A 12348-nucleotide genomic window follows, 5' to 3' on the forward strand; every position below is an offset into this window, starting at 1 on the left:
AAGTGTCCCAAAGCGGCTTTAAGCAAATCCGAAGTTAGAACTCGGGTTGAAAGAGACAACGGAAAAAAACCGCTTGAGACAAGGTGAAGACAGTTTTGCCTACTGAGAAGGATCAATTTGTATTTTTTAAAAAATGATTTAATAAAAGAAATGCAGCAGTAGTATACAAATAATGACAAAAGGAAAACCAAAAACACCACCACACTTTTGAACATCATCTCACTAAATACAGTACCAGTCAAAAGTGTGGGCACGCCGACTCTTTATTATTTTTTTCTCTGTTTTGACTCTTTTCTATATTATAGAAATGAAATAATTTGCACTACTTAGATTTTTTTTTTGAATGATACAAATAATCAGCATAAAATGAGCAGAATGTAGCACGTGTTAGTGATCAGGCTGGAGCAGTAGCCATGATAATGTTACCGTAATTCAGAGCAGTAATCAGTCATATGATTTTTGTTTCAAGATTTTTACTCACGTCACTGTAATTGACATGGGAGAGGAAGTATGCCACCCTTTCTTCCTCTCTTGAGCTCCCTGACACGGATGGCATCAGCGAGATTCAAACTAGCCCCCCCGGGTGCATCTCATGGTGCCACCATTAGACTTTTGAATATGGTCAAAAAATTTTACGGGATGTCTTTTATTGGTGAAAAGGAACACCCAAACAAAAATGCATCAGATTTTATGAAAGTGAGGGCAACTGATGCGCGTGCGCGCACACACACACACACACACACACACACACACACACACACACACACACACACCCCACTGCACCACTCGGAAGACCTCAACCACATTTTTCTGAACTGGAGGAACAAGCTGTCTGCCCTCTTCTACATACACGAGCTCACTGACACCCCTGATTGGCTAATGCTGCTGTGCTTGACAGGGAGAAAGAGAGAGTAATGCCATCCCTCCCACTCAAACAGGAGAATTCGAACTTAGAAACGCTTTTCTTTTTTCAGTTATTTAATAACTGATTAATTTTACTTACTGACTATATTGAACATTTCAGATGAGTAAATGCATGAGAAATACACTACCTGTCAGAGGTTTAGACATACCAAGGGCTCCCCCCCTTTCCTCTCTGCCCCAGAAATTTTTTACTAATTTCAACTAGTTTATAATAATAATTAATAATAACTAGATCGAGTAATTTGCGCTAGCTGTTACAAACCAGGACGTCTGGTCACAGTGCCCTATAGATCTGGAACGATAAGAGATAGAGAATGACACTTGGTGAGGAAAAGTTGTGCCCTGAGCAAAATTAAAAAAAAAAAAAAGATTGAAAAAAATCATGAAAATTAACAGAGTTATAAGTGATTGGAAAAAATGCCCATTTTTCATGAATCATTCCGGTTCATTAATCCAGATCACCACCAAAAGTCACTGCAACATAATTCAGCCCAGAGGTTTTCTTCATGTGAAATTTGGTGGTGATTAACCAAGAACCGAGGGAGAAATAGTGTCCTAAAAATGTTAATAAAGTAGAAAGATCCTGAGTGAGAGTAACAATTTGCGCCACCGCTGCTAGTGCAAAATAATAATAATAATGAAGACATGGAACTTTGTAAAAGAAATAATTTTCAAAGAAAAGTGTTCAACAAATCAAGTCCTTTTTTATTTCAAATTCCTGATAGTTTTACACTCTTGGCAAATTCATGAGAGAACTTTCACCTACAAAGAGTCCCCAAATATTCTTTTTTTTTTTTTTTTTCTGGGGGGGGGCTTTCTCCACTTCAGAAATAAATTGCTCTAATTGGGAATTCTATCTTCAGATTTCAAGTCTTTTATCCAAGTGTCTTAACGTCTGTGGAAAAATACTGTCGTATACATGTTTATCATTGTAATGGGTCTCGGAGTGTGTATGTGTGTCGGGGGGGCAGCTGGTGTATGGATGTATATTTTATTATAAAGACTGTTGAGGCATGTGTGAGTGAGGCAGCGAGAGGGAAACGGCCATCTACATTAATAAGACACAGGGCTCTCGTGTCGTGTGGTGAGTGCTGTGGCATAATTAGCTTGTGTTGGAGTGTCAGCTCGCTGAAGAGGAGATAATGGGGGGATTCAAGCTGCTGCCAGAATGGAGCGGGTGGGGTCAGGGGACGTGAGGAGGGAGAGAAGTGTTTCGTTTCTTTTCTCTCCCTCCCCCCTCATACCCGCAGTCCCCTTTTTTTTTTTGTGAATGGGACCCTCCGCCATCACACATACACCCCCTCCCCCCTTCCCCATTCATGGATTTGTAAGGCTTTGTCACCAGGGGATGGGAACCCAGGAACCTGGCAGCAACCGGCTGACCTTCCAGCACCTCTCTGTTTGCCATTCCTCTGTCTTCCTCGCCTTTCTCTCTCTTCCTCTTCTTTAGTCTTTCCCTCTCCCTCATTCAGCCCCTCTTCTTTGCTTTATTTTCCACTATATCTATTTTATTTTCAGTAGGACACTGAAAGAGCGTGATGTTCTTTGCAGCAGTTTTTCTCCTTTTGTCCTGCGTTTGTTTATTGAAATCCAAAGCACACTGAGGCAAGCCTGGAAGACGGATGAGAGAAGAACAGAACAGAGAACCATGTGGTACCAGCTCACTGATTACACATCAGGATGAAGTTTAAATTCATCGTCTGCTCTGTTCCTGTGTAGTCCGAGATCTCTAGTTTCACTTCTCCCCTAAATGTAGAGCAGCACTAGCCCAGACTTGCTGTCTATAGTACTACGGGTATCTTTTTTAATTAAAGTGTGACAGCTGTATGTGAGGCTATATACTAAATATTAAAAAAAAAAACACGATTTTTGGATTTTGTATAATTCAAGCAGTTTTCTGAAGAAAATATTCAATAATCTGAAAAAGAAAAGTGTGAGAATACACACAAACGTTTTCAGAGAGCCTGAACTTATGTTTTGTCCAAGCCACCTGCTCTCGCTCATCCCAAATTTTATTTGGCAAGTGCCATATTTATTAAGGGAAATGAAATGTATGTGATCTCGACTCCCAGTTTGTTGAAACGGCGGTAAGAGGATTGTGTTTTGCTGAGAAATGTGCAGCTAACATGCATTATTATTTACATCCTTCTTCCTTTGCTACCCTTATGGTTCTACTTATTTTTATAGTCATAATAATAAAATAAATTTATTATTATTATAAATGTTTGTTTTTGCTGTTTGTTGTTGTCTCTATTTGCTGTAAATTCTGGTTTGTTTCCTGTCATGCTGCCCCTAGTGAACACACTGGCATTCTGTGCTCAATGCTCTGACACACTCACAAATATGTGCTTGCAGAAATATAAATCAGCCCCAACACTGTGTTATTTCGACAAGAGTTAAGAATTAAGACAGTACTTTGGTCGAAAGATCAGAAATAATGGCATAGGTTTGCGATTCCCAAACCGTGACCGAATTTGAAATAATCTGAAAATATTCGGTGGCTCACTCAAACCTCTAATCAAAATGTGTTTAGATGTTAAATTAAAAGTAAATATTTCATCATGGTTATTTTATGGTCATATCAAGCTTGATTTTACAAAATTGAAACTTATCAATGACTTCTCGCGGCCCACCTGCAGTACCATCACGGCCCACCAGGTGGCCACGGCCCACACTTTAGGGAAACAGTGGTGCAGATGATAACATCGGAGTTACAAGATGTTATCAGGTACTTACCCCAAACTGGAAAATTTAATATAGTAATATCTCAAAAATTGGTATAAAGTCTGAGATCCTTATGACGTAGTTACTGAATAATAAGCCTCACGGTTTGTCTTAATTTTAGTATAGGCAGGGTAGCTGTCTAAAGCCCTTGTGTTTTTTTTTTTTGCTTTAGGGAGATTGCCTTCACGAGGCATGTGCAGAAGCAGTCACCGAAGCTGTCCTTCTACTACATGGGCTTTTACATCCACTCTTGCCCCAAGATGCGCTATAAGGTACGCCTTTCCTTTTCTCATCTCCCCTCCCCTGGATCCTGACTGTAGGTCGATGCGTCATTATCTTGTGAAATAGCTGACTCTTGGCTTCCCTTACTTCTCAACCTCAGGAGCAGGACATTTTATTCACCCTGCATCGCAAACAGTTTAATTCTAGTCGTCCTAAAACCCTGTTGCATTCAGAATACACACCATGTACACATTATGTGCGTGTCTCCAGGCTATAAACTGTATGCCAACAGGGATTGAGTTAAGAAGGCCAAGTCTACAAAAGCCAAGCCTAGTGCTCCGACATGCCTGCACACATCTTCAGCACAGCCTCCGTTTCCTGTCCTCTCCTTCCTTTTTGTTAGTGGCTGTTATTACCAAACACAAACCTTGTGTTGCTCAGGCAACAGGCCTTATTAATGTCAGGAGCAATACACCAGCAAACTGGTTTTGAGCTTGAGAGAGCAGGCTTGATATTTTTCTAATGTTGAAATTGTCGTGTGAATTACGGTAAGCTGAGGAATTAGCAGAGGCATGTGCTGGTTCTCAGGGGTTCACTAAAAAGGTAGAAGGATAACTTTTTCACTCATCTTGAATCATTTTTGTTTTTCAGCAACCAAATATAGCTTCTGTTAGGCTATAGTGACCTAAAGTAACACAGCGGCTTCATGCTGACACTTTATTCAGTCAGACTTGCTGTTGCGTTCAACTATTTCTATTTGCATCTTCAGCAAATGGAAACACTCGCAAGCAACAAGGTCACAAGCAGCTATTCGTTGTGAAATGGCGCCGTAATTTCAGTGAAAGCAGCAAGCAATGTCCGAATTGACATCTCTCTCTCTCTCTTATTTTATCTCATGAATCTTGTGTGGGTTTTTTTTTTCTTTCAATTTTGATTCTTACAACACATTTCAAAAAAACTTGGGACAATAAAGCATTTACCACTTTGTAATGTTGCCATTCCTTCTCACAACACTGGAAAGATGTTTAGGGACTGAAGACACCAAGTGAAGTGTTTCAGGTGCTATTTTGTCCCATTCTTCATGCAAACAGGTCTTAAGGTGTACAACAGTGCAAGGTCATCATACTCCATCTCATCTCCTCTCATCTCATTATCTGTAGCCGCTTTATCCTGTTCTACAGGGTCGCAGGCAAGCTGGAGCCTATCCCAGCTGACTACGGGCGAAAGGCGGGGTACACCCTGGACAAGTCGCCAGGTCATCACAGGGCCGACACATAGACACAGACAACCATTCACACTCACGTTCACACCTACGGTCTTTGGACTGTGGGGGAAACCGGAGCACCCGGAGGAAACCCACGCGGACACGGGGAGAACATGCAAACTCTGCACAGAAAGGCCCTCGCCGGCCACGGGGCTCGAACCCGGACCTTCTTGCTGTGAGGCGACAGCGCTAACCACTACACCACTGTGCCGCCCATCGTACCGGTACTCCATAATTCAAAATTCACCACACATTCTCTGTTGGGGACAGAGGGGGCAGACACCCTCTTCTTCCACAGCCACGCCTTTGTAATGTGTGCAGAATGTGGTTTTGCATCGTCTTGTTGAAATATCCCTGGAAAAGATGTCATCTTGAAGGCAGCATATGTTGCTCCAAAATCTGTGTACTTTTCTGCATTAATGCTCCATCACAGAAATGAACGGTAAGTTACCTTTGCCAAGGGCACTGACACAACCCCATACCATGACTGACCCTGGTTTTGGGACTTGTTCCTGGTAACAGTCTGGATGGTCCTTTTTGTCTTTGGACTGGAGCACAGAGTGTCCATTTCTTCCAAAAAAAAAAAAGACCTGGAACACTGATTTGACTGACCATAATACACACTTCCATGGTGTGTCACATCTCAATTCTATGCAAATTAGGTATGATGATGTAAAGAACCAGAACCAGACCAAAGGCTTAAATGGTTCCTTGGGCAAATTCTCTGGTGCTGGTCATCCAGCGTTTCTTCAGTTCCCTTCTCAGAATGTATATTTCTCTGTGCAGTTGGTTCCCATTTACTGTTTGAGGCACAAAAATGTATAATTATGGTTTCATCTCATCCTGTCACATATGACCTGCTATTAAATGTGTATGGATATGTTAGGAAAATCAAGCAGGAAGTAGTGGAACTCATTGGTGTCTTTAAACCATTGGTGTGTCTAGCTAGTATGAAACCTTGCATCTAATATGGGAATCGACCAATTTTGGTACAGATTAGTGCATTATTTAATTTGTTTAACTAGTTATAGTTTGTTTTGGCTGCTATCATTTCACACTGGATTGGGACCCCCCCCCCCAAAAAAAAAAAAAAAAAATTGATACAACAGTGCATGTCCACAAACGATAACGATAGCTGTCAATCCACTTCCATAAGAGACAGACTGCAAGTGTCACAACTGACTTGTTGCTTGCTAGTGTGAATGTAGGGTCAGTGAACAAACTTGTCTTGCAGAGGTACTGTTAATACTTGGATTTTGGTGTAATTGCTTCAACAGTCATTCTCTAGCCGTGTTTTTAATAAGAACAGGGGATTCAGGGTCCTGCGTGAAAAGGGATTATTAGTATGTAATGAGATTTGGACCTGGGATGGCCAGTCTATAATGAGAACACGAGAATGAGGATCATGTTAGGCCTGGGATAAAGAAGGAAGTCAGAGACGAAAGCCAAGTAAGTACTAACGCAGGTGGAGGACGAGTTGGGGATCGCTTGACAGGGACAGGGGAAATCTGAACAGCTGATTCATATACAGTGGTCGGAGATGGCAAGCAATGAGAAGAATGTAAATAAAAGTGATGAACTGGCCGAGAGCAGAGGGAGCGCAAATGTCAGAGAGAGAACAGATGGGACTGGAGAAATCATTAGCAGGTGAAGAAGAGGTCAGGATATAGACTGCTACTGTTGCTCATGGTGTCACTTGAAAGGATGTCGTTCTCTCTCGTGCTTTTCATCAAGTATTCCTTTTCATCAGCAAATCCTCTCTCCTAGAAACCCGAGATGCTTTCGGATTGTTAACGCCTACTTTTATGTGCAGTTAAACTGCTGATCTGTTTCCATATTACTTTATTCATTTTCTCCACACCTGTTTCGTGTGTATCATTCCTATCTTTTTCACACCATCCAGTAATCCTGCATGGTGATAGATGGGGAAACCATTGAGCATGTTCAGTCGTCTACTGGTGGGGTTTTTCTCTCTGATATGAGAAAATGATTGAGAGAACGAGGGTGAGAGCCCTAAAATAGTTCTCTAGTTCTGTTAGTTCTATTTCAAGCTCTATCGGTCTTCCTGTGAGTTTTCCTTGCATACAGGTCCAGTCTACATGGCTGTGTGGCTGGAATATTTAGGGCAGGGGTTCCCAAAGTGTGGTGCGCGCACCCCCGGGGGTGCACGAGCTGCCACTAGGGATAAAAAATAATAAATGTAAATAAATGCAAGATAAAAAATGTAATGGCGATTTTTAACTCTTCTTCTACGCCGTAACGGTTCTGCAGTAGTTTGTGGCTTAATTAATTAATTCATTCATTCGCGATGCTCAACTGGTTGAAATCGGCAAAACTAAATGCTGATCGGCAACTAAACATCGGCAAAGACTGGGAGATGTTGAGAAAGATTTGAGGCTGAGACTGTCTTCAATTACCCCAAACATCGGAGAGCTCTGTGCCAAGATGCAGGCCCATCCGTCGCATTAATATTAGTATGTATTTGGCCAAATAGCATTGATCTTGCTAAAAATATATACTGCTACTGAAAATAGGACCTATATAGCCTACTGACCCACCCACCGTCTGTCTGTCTGTCTCTCTCGCTGCAGACTGAGCCACCAGCGCTGCACTTCACAATCAGATGGCTCCTCTTCTTTATCTGTGCCTGATATGCTCCTTAATTGTTGTATCTCTTTAAAATGCATATGTTCATAATTATCATTGCTATTTTTACTGTTATTATATGTTAACTTTTTTGCAAATTAAATTCATTCTCATAACCTTGTAATGACAGGGTTGTGTTGCTAGTGTTTTAAACACGGATGAAAATCATATTTTCCCCATATCTGGCTGGTAGACTACATGCCTCGATGTGATCTCCCTTTTGTAATGAATTTGTGCATTTACCGTGTTGCAACGTTTTAAAACTTACATTTCAATCAAATTCTATCTAATTCAAATACGAGAGCGCATAATATGTTAATGTGATTCGATGTTCTCATTCGAGCATGACGTGCTGCCTTTGTAAGAAAGCTTTTTTTTTTCTTTCCACTTTTGTGGTTTCCTGCAGGTGTGGCAAACGATGTTTATCATTTAGCACTATTAAAGATGCTTCCCTTATAAGAAAGCGTGTGTTTTTTATGAAACTGGGGAACTGGGGGTGCGTCAACCTGATTGGAGTATAGAAGGGGGTGCGCGGCCAAAAAAGTTTGGGAACCGCTGATTTAGGGGAACCCTGCAAGCAGATCAGCTTACAATTCCCCAGGCACCTCTCCGCTAATCTCACCAACTGTGGTCCACTAATCTGAGATGACTACCACTCGCCTCTCTGTTGCCTCTCCACCTATTATTCTGGGGTGACGAGGTCGCCTGTTTCACACCTCCACACACCCACTTTCGGCTTTTCCAGCACGCTTGAATTGCTCATTAATGCATACGTGCGCTTATTGTGGTCTTCTCAAGATGCCTAACCCATTGAAATTCCTCTTGGGGGCCTTGATTTCAGAGGCATACTCTTGGGCACTGCGCCCTTGAGAAAGGTCCAGCGCCTGCTGTCCCTTCATCAAAGCCACCATGGGTCTCACAATTGAGCCCTGCTGGAAAGCTCTCATTGGAGCCCGAGTACTTCAGTTGAGAGTTGCTTGCCTCTTTTTCAAGCAGGGGTACACTCCCTACTTCCTCACTTGCGTCTGCTGGCAATGCATGCCTTCCTGCTCAGTACTGGATCCGATTTTTGATGTTTTGATCATTTCATAGTGCATAGCAAGAATTTCGAACCAAAACTTGTACATTAGTTGCATCGACCAGCACTTTGGATTTGAGACCAGGAAATGCTAAAATGCAGAATGTCACTCTTAGTAAGCCATACAGGAACCACAAATCTATCTTAAATTGTAATGTTTTTAGGTGAACACAAGTAGACACTTTGCTTCGCGATTGCTATACTTTAAATCGCAGGTTTCCAACCCTAGTCTTGCTGTACCTCCTGTCCTGCATATTTTAGTGTATTTCCTGCTTCTAACAAACCTGATTCAGCTAATTAACAGGCGTTGTTGAGTTGAAGTGGGTCTGCTAGAGCTGGAAAAACACTAAACTGTGTTTAGAACAAGGGGTTCTCGAGGACCAGGGTTGGAAACCTTGCTTTAAACGATTTACAAAGGTACTCTAGAACACACAGGTGTGTCAGGCTACAAGCTTAGTTGTGTAAATAGCTCAAACCACAAATATTAACGAATAAAGAGTTAGGTAAAATTAAACAGAATTTTCAGTTATTACTTGAAGTACGGATATCATATAATTTGAGAAAATGTTAAGTAGGTATAGAAGAACATATACAGTGTAGGATCTTGAGCTCAAGAGGGTTCAATATTGTGATTTTTTAACCTATTGAGCCATAAGGTTTTGTTCATCAGGAAGGTCAAAACAGATACTTTTCAATGTTGTATATTTTTAAAAGAATTTTAAGCAATGTTTTTTGCATGTAAACAAATGCCACGAGGCCACTGGGACTATAGGGTTCGAGTCCAGTTTTGAGGTTTTCTGTATTGACTGACTTGGACTTGTCTTGGACATTGGTCTCAGGAAATATGGTCTTGGTCTCTAGAGATAAGGAATTACGAAAAGTAATTCCTTCTTCAAGAAAACATGGCTAAAACATGCACAAATGAAGCCAAGTAGTTGAAGTAAAGGCTTGGCCTTGAAAATAATTAGAATGTTTCTGGTGTCAATCTTGACCAGGTAACTCTCGCTTTCATTTGGACTTGATCTTGACTTGGCCTTGACCTCCCCTTTAAGACTTGGGCTTGACTCAGTCTTTGCCAGTGCTGGTCTTGGACTTGACAATGATGGTCTTGACTGCAAGACCTATATGGCACCAAATATAATTTGTTTTAACTCATTTTTGCCAAAGAAATAGAAAGCCTAATATAGTTCTAGTCACAAACTGTCAACAAAGACTTCTAAGACATAATGTACAATTGTCGTCATCCAGGAAATTCTAAATAGCATTGTTTGGTCAGTTAGTTTATGGAATCTTTGTTGTAATGGAAAAAATATCTTGTGAGAGAATTTGCACAAGTTAAAAAGATATTGGAACGCACAGTATTGCTTTGCAAACCAAAACGCCCAAACCCATTGCCAAAGGCTTCAACAACTTTCCCCTCAGGAGACACAAAGGCTCTATCTGGGCACTCTCCATGAGGGGTATGTGGAGTGCCAGCCATGTCCATTACTCCAAGTCCAGTCTGGCCAGTGTGCTGTCCAGTTTAAGACGTGATTTCCTGGCCCTGTCTCTGCCTGAGGGGGACTAATAGCCTCCTGGCCCCGGTCGCCTGTAGCCTGTTTCCAACTTGCTGAATAGCTCTAATGGAGTGGAATGAGCCATTCTGTGGGCTTCTGGCTGGAGTATGTTTCAGAATATCACACACAGCTTCCCAGTTTCCCGTCCCCATCCAGGTGTTTCCCAGTACTTCCTGTTCATTCAGAGTCCCAGCCAAAGGACACAATCATATTGGAACTGTGTTCAGGGTGTTGTTTAGTATTTGGCAGTAATCTAGAGGTGCACCCTTTTACCCCAAAGGCCTTTTCCATGCTTTTGGCGGCATCTTCAGTTGCATGGTGTTTTGATGTGTGTAGTTGTGCCATGGCTGATATGGCAGTGTATAAACTGTATGGGTTGGTGCCAGTGATCCAGCAAACATTAGACCATGAAGAGCTGGACTCTGAAACCTGTCGTCAGATTGTAGTGTACTAAAAATGATAGAAGCCATTTGAATGAATTGTGACACAGGTTTAGTTGGGATAAATAGGCCCATTGGTACAGCGTAGTAAATGAAGAGCCCTCTAGTGTAGCAGAAAGATATTGCATTTTAATTCTTCAAGGTTGTTTTAGTCAGTACTGTTTTCCCTCACTGTTTTTGTTCTTCTGCCTTGTAAAAATGTTTAAAATTGTTAAAAAGGTTTGAAATATGTCTAAGTATAAGACTTATGCTATGGGCAAGAGGCCGAGGGCTATAGAAACTGAGGTCGGCGCTGCCCAAAGCGCCTGAAGGGCCTGGTTAGTACTAGGATGGGAGACTGCCTGGGAAGACCAGGTCCTGGCACGGGAGGGACTTTTGATAAGAAATATGAAATATTATTGTAGACTCTACAACCTTTGGTGGAAACCGAAGCTTTTTTTTATACTTCTCGAGTTTCACATCTAGTTGATCATTTTAATCTGATCTCGTCACTGGATGTAAAACATCAGCTGGTGTTATGTGCCTTCTACAATTATCAGCTAATCATTTGCTTACTAACATTACACCATAATGTATGGCTGGAAAATGACTAAGTTTCCAGAGCAGTTAATGCCAGAGTTGTTAAGTTGGTGCTTTTTTTTTTTTTTAATGTCAAATAGAGTAGCTTTATAAAGTACTCTGTAGCTGCCAGAGATCTTGTTTTATAGCAAATAATTGGAATTGATAAAACAGTTTCCACAAACAAAGCCAAAGTGTGAATAGACATATTGTGTCTAGATGTATTTATTCTATCGACGTTCACTGAATGTGAGCAATCGCACGCTCTGATTGGCTACTCTACTACTAGGATATCAGCTCATATACCGTGAGTAGAGAAAAACAAAATGGTGGAGCATGTTGCTGAACCAACTTAGAATGAAATAAACAAAACCCCCCAAAAAATGAAGAAAAAAAAAAGAGCCACAAAATATGGAATAAAACTATTTCATGGTAAGAACTTTTTTTTATTTTTCAAGAATTATTATTATAGCATTTTTCGCAGATTGCTACTGTCATTTCACCAGTTTTGTTTACATTCTAAACGGAAATTATTTTGATGGACGTTTTGTACAAATTTTTTATTTATCGGATTTGCAAAAAATAAAAATGCTCAGGTTCTCGAAATCCAGTGAATGTGGATAGAATAAAACGGTTATTCCACTCAATCTCGCCATACATGGCTTATAGCCAACTTGGCGCGACACGTCTTGTCAGCTATCAGCTCATGTACAACTCGATTTCATGGAATAACTGATATATTGAGAGAGGGAAAGGGCAGGTTCAGGTTCAGCATGCCTTAACCCTTATAAAGGGCTGTAGGTGCTTCACTGAGGAACTAAAGGCTTTTAATTTTGAAGGGGCGCCATGGTGCAACCTACTTCAAAGAATTGTTGGATGGATGTCGTTGGCTCGCCAGAGCCGACACCCTTTAGATGGAGCTTGTATTTAATTCCA

General features: G+C 41.2%; 1 protein-coding gene across 4 annotated transcripts in view; it reads left to right on the forward strand.

Moving 5' to 3' along the window:
- LOC132889158 (arginyl-tRNA--protein transferase 1) overlaps nucleotides 1–12348 on the forward strand; it is a 220363-nt gene that overhangs the window by 154972 nt on the left and 53043 nt on the right. For all 4 annotated transcript variants that reach the window (XM_060925390.1, XM_060925389.1, XM_060925388.1 and 1 more), the window contains exon 10: nucleotides 3821–3920. In XM_060925390.1, coding sequence (XP_060781373.1) covers nucleotides 3821–3920 — 100 coding nt within the window. The remainder of the gene's footprint in view (nucleotides 1–3820; nucleotides 3921–12348) is intronic.

Source organism: Neoarius graeffei, chromosome 7 (genome assembly GCF_027579695.1).
Source record: "Neoarius graeffei isolate fNeoGra1 chromosome 7, fNeoGra1.pri, whole genome shotgun sequence".
Taxonomy (NCBI): Eukaryota; Metazoa; Chordata; class Actinopteri; order Siluriformes; family Ariidae; genus Neoarius; species Neoarius graeffei.